At 37.3% G+C, this 19734-nt stretch overlaps 1 protein-coding gene across 2 annotated transcripts; it reads right to left on the reverse strand.

Annotated features, from left to right (window-relative positions):
* Positions 1–167: 167 nt before the first annotated feature.
* casp10 (caspase 10, apoptosis-related cysteine peptidase) lies at positions 168–19084 on the reverse strand. 2 transcript variants are annotated; one of them, XM_073854876.1, is made up of 11 exons: positions 18978–19084; positions 11995–12339; positions 11688–11793; positions 11489–11621; positions 10062–10120; positions 4586–4613; positions 4149–4193; positions 3970–4046; positions 3782–3887; positions 1545–2031; positions 168–955 (listed from the first exon to the last, which is right to left on the reverse strand). In XM_073854876.1, the coding sequence occupies exons 2-11, from the start codon at positions 12309–12311 to the stop codon at positions 802–804; spliced, it is 1512 nt and encodes a 503-aa protein (XP_073710977.1). In that variant the 5' UTR covers positions 12312–12339; positions 18978–19084; the 3' UTR covers positions 168–801. The 2 variants fall into 2 exon arrangements, with proteins under 2 accessions (XP_073710977.1, XP_073710976.1); XM_073854875.1 differs by having other exon boundaries at positions 11995–12347; positions 18978–19078.
* Positions 19085–19734: the final 650 nt, after the last annotated feature.

Consider the following 19734-nt stretch of genomic DNA (forward strand, 5'->3'; position numbering starts at 1 on the left):
CAGTACACCTTGAAACCGGTAACCGGCCCATGTGTAACTGCTACAGTATATGCACTTTAAAAATACATTTTTGAGTTTTTATGTGAATTTATAATTAATATCATTACTTGATGTTGACTGTTTGAGATGGTCATAAAATTTATCTTTTGAACAGAAAACATTCATCGTGTAAGTCAATGATTTTATTGAATAAAATGTCTTGTGTTGAGTCACAAAGTGTCTTAAAATATTTCATAAAAAAACATAAAAAAAGCTTTACACTGTGTCCTAACCAGATGTGATGCCATATAATTCCAGCGACAGGCAATTTGTCCGAACCGAACACGAAAAGGGGGCGTGACACAATGCATAATTACGAAATTTCAGTAAATCAGAACGTTCATCTTGGTGTGTGCGCCACCCTCTCGCGCTTCATCTGAAGAGCACGCACACAAACACACTCATCCCTCTGCTTGTTATGGCTTTCCTTGTGCAACTTGAGGGATTTCGTGTATATTTTGGTCTCTCATCGACCATGATTCATATTATTAATGAGCAGAACTTTAATTGATCTAAAATAAATCCACTGCTGCTCGACGTAGCATCATATTGCACCTGGTTAAAAAAAACTCAACATGGAAACATCTACCAGATCTGGTTAGGACACTGTGTTAGCTACAGTATAGGATTTGGATAACATAAATTGTCATCTTCCCTCTTTCAAACATGTAAAAAACTTTATCATTTGCACAGATCGTCCATGTAAACATTTTTTTCGGATAAACATCAAGTATATTGGTTTGCACTGTCAGCAGTATGTGATTATTGAGGTGGATTGGTTTTAGGGATAGGAAAAACAACTCTCTTAGTAAGAGTAAACTCTGGTTGTGGCATCTGCTTCCTTGTACCAGTGGGGTCGGTTTTTCTGCTCACATCATTGTTCACTTGTGTCAGGATAGACAGCAGATCCACACCCCTACATGCACACAAAGGGGATTAGAGATCAGAGATTAAACCAATGTCATGAGTCAATATGAATAAGTTAAAGCATGATTTATACATTTGCATCAGACCTACGCAGTAACCTCTACGCCGTACATTTTCAAAAAAAAGATATTATTTTTCAGTGCTGTAGTGTATTTTACTCACTCTTAGTGTTTATACATCAAGGGGCGATTTCCCGGAGAGGGATTAGACTAGTCCTAGACTAAAATAAAAATGTATTTAATGTAAGAGCTGTCCAAACTGAAAACAACTTGCACTGACATATCTTAAAATACATCAGTGCCCTTTGTTTTGCCTCAAAATGTACACAAGTAATGTTTTTAGTAAGGTATGTTTGTTAAAACTAGTTATATTTCCTGATGAAACTAAGGTCTAATCCTGTTTTAAACTAATCCCTGTCCTGGAAACCAAGAGTTTTGGGAATAGGGCATGGGGATGATGACTTCCGACTGGAATTCGCCCACAGTTAAAGCTCTGCTGAACCATTCATGTAGGTGCTAAACTGGCCATGTACAACATCACGGAAATGATAAAACAGTAACAAAAATCTATGTGCTCACCTTGGCACCAGCTGTTTCAGGTTGTGACAGAGAGCTTGTATAAACCAGGTTCCTTTAGTTTTCTCTCTGAGGGACACATGGTCAGGTACTGTGGACATGGCTAACAAGAAGTCTGCGGCCTCAGGTATGGAGTCTGTGGGTACAGCAGCATCACTGAATGTCATTTCATCGGCTCTGTTATTCTCTGGCCACACCGGTCTCTGCTCTCTGGTTCCCCTGCAGGCTTGGATGAAGAACAGTTTGGGTTTCTGTAAGAGGGAAGAACACTGTAGCGGCTCCTTCAGCTCCGTATATGTGACTTTCCCTCCATCTGTCCCAAATACTCCATCCACACATCCGTGGGTAAGCACACAACAGACCACGCAATCCGCCCCAGTGTGATCACGACCGGCCAGATCCTTTAAGACCTCCAGCATTTGTTTCTTATCACAGTCCTGTTCTGTCCAGACTTCAAAGCCCAGCCACTGGAATACAGCCGTCAAACTCTCTGTACAGTACACACACAAACACATTTTATACGCATGCCGCTGTAGATCTGGTATAGCATGAGGGTGATTAAAGGCGGAGTGCACAACGTTTGAAAAATGCTTTGGAAAAGGAGACGGGCCGACTACCAAAACACACTTGTAGCCAATCAGCAGTAAAGGGCCGTGTCTACTAAACCGACATCCTTACCAAGGTTGCGTATGTGGTGCGGGTCTTTTAAAAGAAGGTCCAGATTCTATTGGGGTAGGGGCGTGTTTGTTTAGGTGATTTATCAAATATCAACAATGGCTTTCAAACATTGTGCACTCCGCCTTTAAATGATAAGTATTTAAAACATTTTTATTTTGGGGTTTATTTTTTTTTTATTGTAATATGAACAGCAAAATAAAAATGAGTTGCTTATGCAGCGTGTGCGTTTCATTGGTCTATGAAAGCGCTATACACTCACCTAAAGGATTATTAGTAACAGCTGTTAAATTTCTCATTAATGCAATTATCTAATCAACAATCACATGGCAGTTGCTTCAATGCATTTAGGGGTATGGTCCTGGTCAAGACAATCTCCTGAACTCCAAACTGAATGTCAGAATGGGAAAGAAAGGTGATCTAAGCAATTTTGAGCGTGGCATGGTTGTTGGTGCCAGACGAGACGGTCTGAGTATTTCACAATCTGCTCAGTTACTGGGATTTTCACGCACAACCATTTCTAGGGTTTACAAAGAATGGTGTGAAAATGAAAAAACATCCAGTATGTGGCAGTCCTGTGGGCGAAAATGCCGTGTTGATGCTAGAGGTCAGAGGAGAATGAGCCGACTGATTCAAGCTGATAGAAGAGCAACTTTGACTGAAATAACCACTCGTTACAACCGAGGTATGCAGCAAAGCATTTGTAAAGCCACAACACGCACAACCTTGAGGCGGATGGGCTACAACAGCAGAAGACCCCACTGGGTACCAATCATCTTCACTACAAATAGGAAAAAGAGGCTACAATTTGCACGAGCTCAACAAAATTGGACAGTTGAAGACTGGAAAAATGTTGCCTGGTCTGACGAGTCTCGATTTCTGTAGAGACATTCAGATAGTAGAGTCAGAATTTGGCGTAAACAGAATGAGAACATGAATCCATCATGCCTTGTTACCACTGTGCAGGCTGGTGGGGGTGATGTAATGGTGTGGGGGATGTTTTCTTGGCACACTTTAGGCCCCTTAGTGCCAATTGGGCATCATTTAAATGCCACAGACTACCTGAGCATTGTTTCTGACCATGTTCTTCCCTTTATGACCACCATGTACTCATCCTCTGATGGCTACTTCCAGCAGGATAATGCACCATGTCACAAAGCTCAAATCATTTCAAATTGGTTTCTTGAACATGACAATGAGTTCACTGAACTAAAATGGCCCCCACAGTCACCAGATCTCAACCCAATAGAGCATCTTTGGGATGTGGTGGAACGGGAGCTTCGTGCCCTGGATGTGCATCCCACAAATCTCCATCAACTGCAAGATGCTATCTTATCAATATGGGCCAACATTTCTAAAGAATGCTTTCAGCACCTTGTTGAATCAATGCCATGTAGAATTAAGGCAGTTTTGAAGGCGAAATGGGGTCAAACACAGTATTAGTATGGCGTTCCTAATAATCCTTTAGGTGAGTGTATAAATGCAGTCCATTTACCATTATATTTAATATAATTTATTATTATGGTATGTGTATGGGTTTATGTCATTGTCTATATTATTTTAACCGTTGTCAATGTCTGTTCCTTCTCTTTTCTGCATGCTGGTGAAGTTACAGTTGTTGATTATTAAACATATCCCCCTTTTTTCACCTTCCATCTTATATTGAGGAATCTAGCACACAAAAACATCACAAGACAGATTGAGATTACAGAGACATTCTGTTTCATCTACTGTATAATAATCTGAATCTCACCTCTGGAGTATCAGAAACACATACATGTGAACTCTCATTTGAAATCCCTGAGGTAATGTCCAAACTCTGGCTCTGATCTAAGACATGTGAATGATTTGTGTTGTAGTTAAGAATCACAGTTAAAATGTGGTATTGGTATATGGCAATACACACATATGTTTATGAATGAATAATCTAACCTTCAGTTAGACCGAGTCTGTCCACCTGATCCTCCATCATTTCATCTGTTAACAAGAACAAAGGCATAAATATCCTTCAAGTCTATATTAATATTTACTGTGCACACTAATGTTTCACGACAGCTGTTCAGGACTTCATACTGACACTTTTAAATAGATGAAAATGTTTAACTAAAGACTCCAAGTCTTGTACAGTTAAAAGAATAAGCACACAATATTTCACAAACACAAGTCAAAGCAGAATATTCAGTTCAAACTAAACTCTTTCAAATACACTAACCTGACAAAGTTTGAGTAGTTCCTGTAGTATTACCTCAATATCTAGCTTTATCAGTTTCCAGAAAGTTTTATGATCAGGTTTTTTTTCAGTTTTATGGTCAGTGAACAGACTGTAGTATCATGTGATTTCTTTTCTGCTTTATGCAAAGTAAACTTACCTAATGAGAATGATGCCACTGATAAAGGCTGCGAGAAAGAGACAGAGTTACAATATCACAACTTTATACTATAGGGTTTTATGTACAGCTACCAAAGCCTAACCATGGTTTTAACAAATGGTAATCATCAACATGCAAAAAAACAATGGTTAGTCGACTTTTTAAGGTGCAATGTGTAGATTTTAGTGTCATTTAGTGGTGAGGTTGCAACCCAAAGCTCACTCCTTCCTTTCAAAGCATACAGAGAAGCTACGGTAGCCGCCACAGGACAAATATATTGTCGTCTGAGACAACATAAACTGGCTGCATCCGAAATCCTGCCTTCGGAGGCGGCATTCAAAGGCAGGAAGGCATCAAGGCACATCTGAATTTAATGTTTGCTTTACCTCCTGACTCCTGAGATACCTTCATCGTCTTATACTACAATTCTATGCGTGTGTGAAGCAGTGTTGGGAACGTTACTTAAAAAAAGTTATTAGTTATAGTTACTAATTACTTCTCACAAATAGTAACTGAGTTAGTAACTGCGTTACATTATTATAAAAGTAATTAATTACCAGGAAAAGTAATTACTGCGTTACTTAAAAAAATTCTAATATTTCAAATAACTTGAATGCCCCTTACAAAATTAAATATGTTAAATTACTAAAATGGATACTAAAGAGAAACCATTAATTTTGTGGCAGCATGTGACGATGTGGGGTGTTTTATTAGATCAGAATTACTTGCCACAGACGTGGAGAGACTTTTTCTTCATGGGCATAAGTTGCACATTACACAAACATTCTTGCCTTTCACCTCAACAATGGAAAAGTAGTGCTTTATACTTCGTGTTTGCGACCGCTACCTTTGAGCTTGTTGTACTTGCCATCGCCCTGTCGCCGGTGTTTTCGGAGTGATTGATGCGCGATGACCGGGCTGCATGTCAGTGCTTTGAGATGGGGCACAGCAGCAGCACGCACCGCTCTCGTTGAGAAGAGAAAACGACGCGTATTTTCATGTCAGTCTACAAAAGTCTCTAACAACGCCAGAAAAGATATCTAGATTTGTCCTATAAAGTCGCTAAAGTGATAGAAAGTTGCTAAATCTAGCGACAAAGTGACCAAGTTGCTCAGACTTTTTTACACTGCTCGCTCTGACTCGGACTGTGCGAGTGGGCGGGCCTGTGTGTGAACTCGGCCTCTGGTTGGCTAACGATTGAAATTAAGCCAATCATCATCCGCTATGTTGTTCTCCCACCCCCTCTAACACACAGACACACCAATCAGCATCAGTTATGTTTCTCCCAACACACACACAAGAGAAAAACAGTGTTTGGCTGAGAGAGCGAGCATACGCGGGTGAAAATCACTACAGTGAGATCAATTTTAGTAACGCGCAGCATTTTAATGTCAGTAACGATAACAGCGTTATAACGGGGGAAACAGTAATTTATTTGATTACTCGTTACTGAAAAAATAACGCAGTTACTAACGTTAATTACTTATAACGCCGTTATTCCCATCACTGGTGTGCAGGGAATGTAATTGGTCAAGTTCTAAAAAATAAAAATGGCGACCAAGAAAGCAGCTGGATCACAAATTTTGTGTAAATAAAAAAATAGTGTAGTCACTTTTCACACCTTTTGATTGCATTACTAGTGGGAAATTAGTATTGCAGTTTTGAAATATGAGATTAGTTATGACAGAGGCACTCTCTGTTTTATATTATATTAACAGACTTCATTATGCTGCCTATAAAAAGCTGTATGAATGGTTTTCCCACCAAAGTCATTGCCTCATGAGCAGTGTTGGGTAAGTTACTCAAAAAAAGTAATCCACTACAAATTACTAATTACTACTTTAAAATTGTAATTTGATTACATTACTGATTACTACATGCAAAAAGTAATCTAATTACTAGGGGTGTGACGAGATCTCGTGCGACGAGATCTCGCGAGATTAAATGTGTTTCGCGAGATTACATGTGTCTCGCGAGATTTCTTGTGGAGGTGAAATGCTGGCCGTTTCTCAAATAAAAGACTGCATCCTTCGGAGGTCGCATTTTTAAACTGCATTTACTCTCATATGTTGATTAATCAACACTGGCCGCCACAAATAGATTTTTCATGATTCCCGTTTACATTTTAATTTTATTATTTAAAACGGCTTAATTCATTGCAGCGAGTGCCCAGCGCGCCTCCATCCTCCCTCTCTCGTTGTGTGCAGCGCCTCAACAGCGCGCGCCGCCGGCCCCCTCTCTATGAAACGCGCCTCCAGTGAAAGGTATTTTAACTCTGTGTTCCTCCGTGTACTTTCTCTTTTTCGCGTAAACGTCAACAGTCACGGATGTTACTGACAGCTGATCAAGTTCATCATGAGTGACTTTACAAAAGGTTAGCAGTAGTTTTTCCCACACATACCCTTTCTGATGCGAGTCTGTGTCCGAGCTCTCTCCCTACCTATGATGTGGCACGCCCGTGCACGTGTTCTGTAGTAGCAGCAACCGTTTATTCTCTCATATTTATGAATTTGCAACAAATTGTCGGCGCTATACACGATATACAATAAAACTACCACTCGTATTTAAATAAATAAAAAAACGCTCATAACACTACAACACTTATGAGAAGCGCAACATTAGTACAGCCTCAATGTAAATGTATGATGAATTTTTCAGACGATGTCGCGTTTTTAGCAGGAGTTAAAGAAAGAGCTGATTGGATTAAACAAAGAGTAACTGGGTCGTGGGTCCTTACTGGGTCCTGTTTAGTCACTATTTTATAGACAACAGAACAGAAACTATGTAAAAATAGCATTCAGTTGTGTTAAAAAGCAATATAATGTGACGGATGCAGGCATTTTTTATAATATATACATAATGCTTTTTATTTATAGGCCACAAATGTAATGTGTTTGTTAATGTTGTTTAATGTAACTTGGTTTTAATACTTTATTTGAACCAATTATTATTGCATCTTCGTTATTATGTAATTTTAAATGCTACTGCTCACTTGGGTCTATTTTTATTAACCCAAAATAACAAATTACTTCATTATCAGTTAGCAAAATAATTGTTAGGGCCAGTCCTTGATTAGTTAAAACATTTAAAAATAATGTGATTTCAGTTTCTTATTAATTTATTTTATCATTGTGGGTTTCTTAAAAAGTGTAAAAATATCGTCTCATCTCGTTCTCGTGAACCCAATCTCGTGTTTCGTCTCGTCTCGTGGATTAAGTGTCTCGTCACACCCCTACTAATTACTAATTACTTTACTTTTAAGTTACTTTGACAACATCAAATGTAAAAAACAGTGAAACTGTCAGAAACAAGGACGGATAAACCCAAACGCAGTGTTAATGTGAAAATGTATCTTGTAACATTTGAAAACAGTAATGATTACAGTGCATATTTGAATGCTTAAAGCTATTTTTGGTGTGATTTTGCCCCCTCCTAAAATTACTGGTCATATAGTGATCCAGAAATATTTGTAGCTTTTATAATAAGTTACAGATGTTTAACATTTCTCATTAAACATTCTACATTCATTAACATCTATCTATCTATCTATCTATTGTAGCAGTGTTTAAAATGATGTTCTTGGATGTTTATTACAACTCTGTTCTGTAAGGGTTAACGCTGAGTTTCTGTTCTCTTTGCCATGTATTCCCTGAAATGTGATTGGTTAGTGCAACGAGGGGAGGGTTTTTTTGTTTTTGTTTTGGGCTGTGATGTTGTGCACGCTCTGGCGCGGGCGCGCGACTGGATGCGTGAGCATCGGCCTACGGGTGCTCTGTTAAAATAAAGCCAGGAGTTTTGTTAAACGAGTGTCTGTGCATTTCTCTTGAATGCTACACTATCTACATTCATTCGCAGTCGCGAAGACAGAAACTAGAGTTTTAACACGTCGTCGCATTCGCGAGGGCTTTTTGGTCAAGTTAAAGAATGTTAATATTCATGTTAGTTCGTTAAATATAACAATTAAAAGTTGTTTTGGTAATTGTTTAAATAAACATATGATTACTTAATGCAGTGCACGCATTGAACTCATGATAAAATAACATAGTTAAATAATGTTAACAAATAAAACCTTATTGTACATTAGTGATTTAAAAACACACCTGTACGACCGCTTCTAGCAGACCAGATGTCATCGCGCAAAGCCCACTCTGAAATGCCAAGGTTTTGGACATGTTTTGTCTGTATTCCAATTGAAGGATCAACCACCGCTCACATAGCATCCATTTGCTTGCGTCTCAGACGAGTGAGTAAGCATAATGCTCGTTAACTGACGCTGCGCGCATGCTCGTTAACAGACGTTGCCGTGCAATGGCAAAACGTCATTTTAAAATACATTTTAATTAATTTTTCAACACTTAATTTGTAACGCTAGTAACGTAATTTTGTTGTCATTGGTAACTGTAATCAAATTACATACATTTGAAATGTAAAGCGTTACGTTACTGCGTTATCAGGAAAAGTAATTAGAGTACAGTAATGCGTTACACAGTAACGCGTTATACCCAACTCTGCTCATGAGGCAGCAAGGCAAACAAGTCAGCTGCCTCCGTTTTCAGATGAAGCCACTGTAAAAAAAATTGTTTCACTTCCATTTTAAAGTTGAATCAATTTGAAATTACAATCAATTTTTAACTTTTTGACAAGTGGTGGGTGGCTATAACTTTATTAAAAAAATAACTTAAGCTAATTCAACTTTGTTTTTATAATGTATATCAACAACTTAGAGCAATGCATAGAGCAATGCATCACCATTGCAGAAGGTCATGGGTTCAAACCCAAGGAGTAGACATGCTGAATAAATGTGTACCTTGTAATTTAATGTACGTCGCTTTGGATAAAAGTGTCTGCCAAATGAATAAATGTGACTCCTCTCTAGTCAGGAAATTTGAAATGAATTGTAGATTTAGTAAACTTTACAGTGTAGTGACAAAACACGCTCTGTAGAGCAGTTTGTCCGTTTAGGGCTACTGTAGAAACATAATGGCGACTTCCATGCAAGCGGACTTGCCGTGTATATAGATAAAAATGGCTCATTCTGAGGTAATAAAAACAATAAAGTTTATTATGTAAGGTCTTTATACACCACTGATAATATAGTTATGTAGATTATATTGCATTTCTGCTAAGAGATCCTCCTAAAAAAGTTACATAATTGCACCTTTAATATAAAAAAACCCATGGTTCATTTTGTGTACCAAGTTTTTTATGTACCATTGTAGAACACAGTGATGTGTACTACAAACATACTAACCAGTAACTGTTACGCATTAAAAAAACATAAACATCTACAGTCTATATGATCATTTTGCAAGTGGTATGGTCAGACATTTAGGTGTTTTTACTTAAATTCTCAAAAACGTAACTAGAAAAAAGTTAAAAGCAGTATGAACATAAACCGACAAGTCTTGTCTTATGTTTCACAGAAGCAATTCATACCAGTTTGGTATGGCAAAACTCTAAGCCAAACATTTCTTACCTGAACTGACGTGGACAAATTATCCTCAGTCTCCTGAGCAATGAACGTTTCACCTGCAACTATAAGACAGGAAAAATATCAATGAAGCAAAACAAATTATAGTTCAATGCTATGGTTAAAGGGGGGGTTCAATGGTATTTCATGCATTCTGACTTATTAACACAGTTATAGAGTTGTTTCCTCATTCTAAACGTAGGCAAAGTGTCAAAAAAGCAGTTGGACGTGTTACAGAGCATTTCTGTGCCGAATGCACTTCGCCAGGGTTCATATAAGTTTCGGAAAGTTTTTTTTCGATTACGGGTCCAGCTGAGGTTTCAGGGGTTTCTATACGTATCACTTCTTTATATGGGCACTTCCCCCGGGAAACCCTGCATACCCCCGTGGTCGCCGTGATTTCACCAAGTAAGATGTGATCCTGGATCAACATTGGATCAACATTTTTTGTTGATCCTGGATCAACGTTTTAATCAAAGATATCCCAACCTACCCTTAACTCAAACCCTAACCATTTTTAAACCCTCAAATTAGTCTGAAATAATAGTTTGAGGAGTATTTCTTAAAAGCCCCTAACCCAATCCTAAACCTAAATCTAACATCCACACTAATCTTAATCCTGCAATTTGATTGGTTAATGAAAATGTTGATCCAGGACCAACAATGGTGTTGATCCAGGATCACATCTTACTTGGTGAAATCACGTTCACCGCCCACCCGTCAATCAGCGGGAGACGCTAGAACTTGCAAACATCACATCACGCGACAGCTTTGTTTCATTTCAAAAGTCAACAATGGCACGAATGAAGAAGTGTGTTTTTGGATGTAAGGAGAAGAAATCCAGTCTTATGAAAACAATGGATATAGTTTATTATCCGGGGTAGCAGCGGAGTTTTGCGTGTGTGTTTGATGCGCTGGATTTTCCCAACCGGGTCACGAGTTGCATGCGGTAAGACTTCTGTCTTATGTTGTAAATAGTCGTGTGCATATTATATAAATGACACGAACATGTAGTGAATCATAAGTTAAAACAGTGTTGTATAGTGTTGCATGACTCGTACTCGCTCCACCCGCAGTAGTAACTCCTCCTTCTTCATTTTTTCGTACGTTATTGTAAAGATTCAGTAAAGCTAATCTTTCTTTTATAAATCTGATTAAACTAAAGACTCTTTAGAGATATAAAGGATGTAATACTACTCTATAGGTACTCCAGATTAACATCAGAAATGCAGAAACAGCGTGTGTTACGTGAGCTTTAAAAAAAACGTATATACTATTATACACTTACATAATCAAAATGTTATTACCATAAAGTAACACTGATTTATTGCAGATTCACTTACTAAAATCTGTGACAACACATGCAAACTAATAATTAGTCACTGAATAAATCATATCAAGTCATAATATAACAAATAAACAGATGAACTCACCCTCTTCTTTATATTGAACAATTCTTTTTTCTAAAGCAGGATAGACGTTTCCTATAACTTTCTGCAGAATATCTACATTATTTTCATCCAGATGGTCTTCCTTCTCCAGCTCCCAAAACAACTGCAACAGTGTCTGAAAGAAAGGATTTTTGAAACGGTTTGTAAAACATACACATACTGTCAGGTTACGATCACCTACCGTCTCTCGCTCCAGTTTTTTGCGTGGTAGTGTTTGACCCAACATGAACTTGATCTTTTTCAGGTCCTGATCACAGATGGATTGTGACAGCTCAAACAACAACAGTCTGAAACACAGAAAATCACAAACCGTTTACCAGGGCTGATTCTGTGATTTTAGGGTGAACAAAAGATAACGTGAAAGCTAAATACTGAAAGTGAAGCTTGTTGGGATAAAAGACTGAAGATCGTTAGTTTACAGTTGTCTCGGGTGAATGCACCCTGAAAACAAACACACGGTCGGTACTTTCAAACAGCATCGCCCTCACCTGTACGCTGAGATTCGTCTATAGATTGTGCCGTTGTTATCAATACATCCATCTAAACCCAGTTTCCGAATCAGATTGTTTTGTTTCATGATAGTGAGTAGCTCCAGAAGCAGAGATGGATCATCGGGTGACAGCAGCTCTCTGGTTTGAAGACAACTGAAGAGGTCTGTGGCTGTAGACGCCTCTCTGAGCTCTTTTGGACTGACAAGATCTGAGCAGAGGAACAGCAGATCCTGCAGATCATCGTCCCCGAGAGACTCCTGTACTCTTAACAGCATCTGCTGAAACTTCATATCTGGATCACAGAGAAATGCCATCTAGATGATCTACTGAGAATCACCACTCCTGATAGACTTGAAAGCCATAGAGAGCAAGAATTTTAGAAGATTAATAATTAGTGATAGACCGGTATTGCAGTGGCCGATGATATATATCGGCCGATATTTGGATTTTTTTATCAGCATTAGCAGATGAATCTTTTCAAGCGGCCAGTACATTTTTCTGTTCCTTAAATTTGTTGTTTGTAAAAAAAGACACTCAAATGTAAATCCAAAGTCTGACAGACAGTTAAATGTTTAATCAGTATTCACTTTTTAAAGTGACATGAAGTAATGTGAGCTGTCAGATCGACAGTTTATGTCTTCAAGGTAGGGTGGCCATTCGTGCCAGTTCTGCCGGACACGTCCAGAACATGTTTTCAGGTTTGTTCTCCGGAAGTCGCGTTAGGTTTAACCCTAAGGTTTAATATTTCGGGTTTATTTTCAGAAAAGCAACCATTACATTTCAAGGTGAGAATGAAACTACAATGATTGTATGTCTTAAAAGAAATAAATCTTAATTTTCTAATGTATTTTAACTGAAATGTGAGAACCTCGATGATGTATGCGGTCGAGCAACCCGACTTCCGGAGAACGAACCCGAAAACATGTTCGGGACGTGCCCGGCGGAACTGGCACGAATGGCCACCCTACTTCAAGGGTATATTTATAAATATTCTGCATAAAACTTTATTTAGTTTCACCAATTTTCTGTTTGTATCTGATTTGCTACTTAATTACATTTGTGTTATCGGCCTCATAGCGGCCAATAGGGCTTGGACGCTGCGTTGCATTCTGGGACGTGGCGGCCATGTTAATGGCCTCGCGAATGTAAACATACAGAAGGACAAACAAGGAGAAGCTGCAGAGTTGGGAGAATGAAAAGAAAGAAAAAAGATGTTAAAATCCCGAGAAGGATGTGGAATTTACTGGGATATGTTAAATTGGGCAGCAGGGACCGGTATGTGGACAAAATCGAAACTATTAACGGTTTGGATCCATATGAAAAAAGAGTGAATAAAGAGCATTTTTAAGATAACAGCGTGGTTGTTGTGAGAGCACGATTTCACGCCAATCTGTAAAGTCACGTACGACCTAGCTTCACAACTCGCTTAGTTAATGCAGCACTTTTGTAGTACGAATTTTTGCTGTCAGCAGAGGGAAAACATTAGACAGATAAATGTTGAAATTTTACCCTATTTTGGGTGAGTAAACCGGGACATTTCCCTTATTTTTTATTTTAATGTTGACTTAAGCTATATAAATTAAAATTCAGATGTTTTACTTCACTGTTGTATATATATAAATGTAATTTATTATATGTCATGTAACACATTACTGAGGGGTTGAGGTTAATGTTTGGTTTCCTACATAGAATAAAACACAATGAAGTGTTTTCCTTATCTGTCATTTTTAATGTAAAAGAACATAATAATTGTTGAAATAATAATGCCAAATTAATCAAATTAAGACACATATTTCTAAAAACAGAGCGCAGTAGTCCGAGTAGCAGTAAAAAAGGCAATCAACATGGCCGCCACAACAAGTAATGACATCACAATGCCCAAGCCCTATTAGCCATACTGCTTTCTTAAATGTCCCATATTTTAAAGTTTTCTAAAGTTTTATTATAGGTTATGATGTCCTTAAGAATATATATTTGCATAAGTACCAGAAACAATCTCTATATATACAGCAGTGGCGAAGCCAGAAATGTTTAAGTGGGTGGGCCTTTATAAAACAGGGTGGGCAAAGCATAGAATGTACATAAACTGGGGGCGTGCACAACAAAGTTTTTACGCCCGTGGTGGGCGTATGTTTTTTTTCCCAATGGAAGCATGGCGTTTTTCAACCATTTATTGAAAAAGCTCAGCTCGTCCGAGCTCAGCTCGTAAAAGTTCTCACACGGCCGTTTAATCACAGTGGACGAAGGGCGGGACAAATATCACAACAACCAACCGGCTCACAGCTCAAGTATCACAGCAACCAAAGCGCTCGGCTGAAAAAACAGCTGGTATTTGGCGTCCTCCAGGCGTTTTCAGCCGCGTTTAAAAACGTTGGTGTGCACGCTACCTAAGCCAAAATTATAAAACAACTTATAAATAACCAACAGTAGCTTGTCTACAGTGTATGGGCAGGTGGGGCTGTGCCTGTTTTATAGGGAATGTTAATGTACGTCACCGCAGTGTTGCATTATGGGACGTGGGCGCCATGTTTAGAGGCACCGCCGACCGCTATGACATTTAATTGTGCGTGTGTTCAGTTAAAAACTAGGTAAAATTGAAGAAGAACGGAAGAAATCGAGAAGTTGAAAGAAAAAGAGAATGGACCCTATCGGGAGAAACTAAATGCTACTGCCAAAAAACTTTATTCGGACAAATAAACAACATAGATCCATGATTTAGCAGCCCAAGACTGAATTACGGATCCAGACGCAATCTCCGCTTACATATCTGATAAATTACCTTGTTTTTGCAGGACTTTATTTACACTTTGCAGGAGTTTAAGAGCTATAAATCTCTTCAAGCTTATAGTAAGATGACACTTCTTCTTTCGAAGTCTTATGACGGTTGGCAAACCAGCTATTTACTGACAATGTGTTAATACCTACGTATCTTAATGATTCTATAAAAAAATCTCCGTTGTATTCTGTGCAATGAATCAACACATGTTCATAAGATGGCACGTCTGTTTTGGCCAAGTTATTAAAACAAACAAAATGTTAAATATTTAGCTAACGTTATGTTATTTAAAGAGTCACAAGCAGTGGGTTTGAGCAGTTGCATTTAATAAAAAATATTTGTTACAATCGTCAAAATTGTCTAAATATTTATTTTTATAACTCATGTGGTTAGGGTGATCAGAAATGAATGAACCAATCTATCAATTTACAAGTTAGTTTGACAGTGTTAGCATAAAAACAAGACAATTTAAGTAGTTCTGCTTTTATTAATCACAAATTACTGAATGAATGAAAATGCAGCGAACACACTCTCGCTGATGCACGGATTTTTTTTGAAAAGTAGACGTTTTTCTCCTGATTGCAGCAGCCAAACCACGCGATCCGGCGTCTTTTCGTCAGCTCCTGCACCGGCTTCCCTTGTTTTTTCCACGAATAACAGCTGAAAAAACGTTTTCCGTTGTCCAGTTTCCTCCCTGAACGATCGCGTGACCTGCTTGATCGAGCAGTACTGACCAAACATATCGAAATTTATTAAAATCTCGACAGAAAATACAAAAACAACCTCCAACACATGAAATCTAATACAGCGGGATAGGACGCGTGCCTGCAAATATGGCGGATTACCCATAATGCAACGCGGCGTGACGTCAACTCCACATTCCCTATACAGTCTATGGGCAGTGCCACACCAAATTATTAATCCACTTGAAAACACAGAACTCAATATAAACTGAATTAGTAAAGGAAATAGTTTTTACGTTATTTACGTTACGTGAACATAGTTCCGAACCATGATTTGTCATTCCTCGTCAGCAAAATGCATGACATGAAAGCGTCATACGACAGATTCAACAGGTAACGTTAGTGAATTGATTTTACTAAAGAACTCGTTTGAGAGATTGTTATTTAATGAGAAAATGGCCATCAAACAACATGGCGCAATACAAAATTGCATGTGTTGTCATTTAAGTGTACATTTTATTCCAACAACAGTAAATAATACAGCATATGACACAAGACAGAGTCTGCCCCCTTAAATAGTTGACTGGAGTAATACTCCTGTCTATAAACTGTAAATAATAATGACACCCCTATAAACATTACGAAAATGTCTGAACTCACCTTTAGATGTCCTAAATAATGTATTAGTCTGAGACGGGGCTTCTGGTTAAGGATGGAGAAAGTCTGGATCATAACAAAGTCCAATATCTTTGATCATAATATGTCCCTTTGCACAAAGAAAAGCAGAAATACATTTCCCAGACGAGCATTTATCATCGATGAGCGTAACGTTATATGTTTTTTATATAGTATGTGTTTTTTTTTTTGTTTTTTTTTTTATATAGTATGTGGTGAAGAACAGTCTTTGACACAGCATGACGTCATTATCAAAGTAATAAGTGCTTGTTTCATTTTGACGACGTTTGAAAAAATGTCCTCAATAATCCAACATTTCCATGAGTGATGTATAGTCTCTGTCTCCAAAAGTAAACATACAACAGCAGATGTCATGGTGGAAAGGCTGTTAAACGCGAAGATTTGCGACTCGCTATTTTCAAATTCAGTTCGATCGCGCGTAGGCGGAACTAACAATGACTGACGAATCATATTCAACGTTTCATGTTGACAAGCGTGTGCACCAATAGGGTAAAAGAAAACTGCGAAACTGCCTGAACATGCAAACTTGCACTTATATTTTATATTTTAATTATATTTATAATTTTATTACATATATGAAATTATAGTGTGATAAGACGTCTATTCGTAGTACTATTATTTATTTTTGTTAAATTATTTACACATTTGTCTGGAAAATGGCCTTCTGATTGGATGGGCCACAACTCAAAGTGGGCGGGCCCAGGCCCGGCCAGGCCCACCCGTAGCTTCGCCACTGATATACAGATCCTTTTTCAGGAGCTCTTCTAAGAACAGGTCATTTTGGCCTGCAATAAGCAATATACATGAGCCTCTCTTCTGATTGGCCTGTTGTTTTTTGAGTGAAATACACATTTGAAATAACGTTTCCCATGCCCGTCGGGCTATCTTGGGGAGTAAATAATATTTTACCGTTTTTGCATTGTCTCAGATTTAGTTAGGTATTGATATTATATGTTTTTCGGTGTCCTCTTGTCAGTCATTATCCTCACGTAACAAGTGAAACTGTTAATTAAATATGTGAGACGGAAAAAGTATTTGAGTAATTTCAGATCGATTTGACACGTCTAGGCTATTGAGAGTATATGATGTTACAAGCTGATAGGTGACTAAACAGCAGTGGTAAGATATGTTTACCTAAAGCGAATAGAATGTGTGTTTATCATTTCGTTTTACCTCAGAGTCTAACATTATTCTAGCGAAAATAAACGGCTATGGTAAGATCTGTTAACGTAAAGGGAATTAAATGTTTATATCTTTTTAATAAATAGCTGTTTTAAGTCTTCTATATTGTGTTAAAGTCACTGGTTGTTTATATATTTGATAAAATACCATGTTATCTAAATACAATGTGTTATGTGTTGAGGTATTTTTTATTAAAAATAACCTGTGTTATAATACATTCATATAATATTTCAGTAATATAACAATTCAATTATTCTAACGTTAGGGAAACGTTAAAATAACCTAAAAATAACATTAGGGGAATGTTTATTTTCTTATAGAAAACATTCCTGGCTAACCAAAAACCTTGGAAAATAACGTGAGGGGGAACGTTTTGGGAACCAAAATTTTTAATTGGGGATGGGCAGGAATAGTTGGCTTACATGGAAATCCAGGATTTATCAATATTCTACATTAAACAGTGTATTTTTTATTCGGGCTACTTATATTACCTATCTGTTGCTGTTACGAAATCTTTGTTCTTGGACTACAATGAACACAGGATTGTAGTCATCAGTTTACTTCCCTAACGAGTCGACATGGACTTGAAGCACTTTTTTATAATTCTGCCTGCTTTGTGCTTTGATACAGGTACACCTTTAAAAATCCACTGGGCTCTAAAGGGAACAGAAGTGGCTTTGGGAGCAGATATTCCAAATATTATAAGTATCATAACATTTCCATCAAGCTTGAGATATTCGGCCAATCACCACGCACTGAATTGCTGGCCAATCACAGCACACTGTGCCTTTCAGAACTTTGTACAAAAAATACGGTATCTGGAAAATAGTGTGACATTGCATTACACAAAATAACTTTTTAGAGACATCATATGACCCATTTAAACTCATTTTTATATTCTGTTATATAATTTCCTACATTTTTTAAAATGTGATCCAATAGAAATTAGCTGTTAGAAGAGTTAAATGTACTTGGGACTAGTTAGCTATAGATTACATAAGCTCTGTAATATGAAATGATTGAATTAAATTAAATTGATGTGTATACAGTACATCTGTATGTCATGATACTCTTATCTGGTTTGTAATCTGAGGTCTTTGTGAGTCACGAAGCATGAATGTTGCTCCTCTATAGAAAATGTTTCCTAAAGCTAATAAGCTATGACTGACACAAATCCTATATTCAACATAGGCTAAATGTCTAAAGTAAAGTCTATTATTCATTTCTTTAGGTGTTAAACTTATAGCAATATAGGACAATACAAACTTCTTTATGAGTTTTTCATACTTAAAAACTGTAACGTTACTGTACCAGATTTAAAGCAGACAAGAGAGTGTTAATACGAGCTAAAGCATATCAGTTTACTCCATGACGTAACGTTATAACATACATATTTTTACATATCTCACCGAATAGAGACTAGTGTTAGAATGACATCACAGGAAACTTCACATCATTACAGTAAAAACACATATTAACTATAATAGGTACCTATATTTACCCAGTATGTCAGATTTAAAGTGAAATTTAGATGACCAGACTCACAAAACTTCATGGTTTGCACACTTCCTTATCACTTCATTACAACAAAAACTCACTGTATTTCAGCGAATATAGTAAATCAACCAAAACTTTATTCTTACCTTTAATGATCAGTGAGATTCTCAGTCTTTATCATCAAGTCTTTAACTTTAGCATCTTTATTTCTAACTTTAACTCTAATAATGAAACCGAAAGTAGTACCGGGTTGAAAGAAGCCACGCCCCTTTGCGCGTCACAGTTTATTCAAATAAGTTCTCACGTGATTTTGTTGAATTCAGTAGGTTATGCACGTATACTTCATTAAAAACTTATACATACTTTTAAAACTTCCATTCTTTATTTCATTTCATTTTCTTTATTTATTTCCCTGGTTAATTTTCTCCTTAGTAAGCTATAGGCCTACATGTAAAATAATGAAGCTAAAATAATAAAGTTTATCTGCAGTTGATTGTCCACATGTTTAACGTTTTTAAATTACATTTCCTCATATTTTTCATTCTGTAATTATTTCTAGTCATTATAACATTGAACGCCTCATACTTATTCAAGATATTGTAGTCTATATAAAGTTTCTATTATATCATCTATTGACACAAATTACCATTCAGATTGGCTGTAATTATATTTTCATACTGAAGTGTTTTTAGTCTCATGACACCTTGCCAGCCTTGAATTTAAGTGTGTTTCTAAATGGTTTCTAAACGGTGACAAGTCATTAGTTCACAGGTTTGATGCAGATATCAAATCTTCAAGGCCATGTCAAGTGTTCAGGCTTACAATAGTGCTTAAATCCACCAATAAAATAAATAAATAATAAAACTCTTGCAAAATGGTTAATACTATATATATTGATCACTT

This window comes from Misgurnus anguillicaudatus, chromosome 17 (assembly GCF_027580225.2).
Source record: "Misgurnus anguillicaudatus chromosome 17, ASM2758022v2, whole genome shotgun sequence".
Lineage (NCBI taxonomy): Eukaryota > Metazoa > Chordata > Actinopteri > Cypriniformes > Cobitidae > Misgurnus > Misgurnus anguillicaudatus.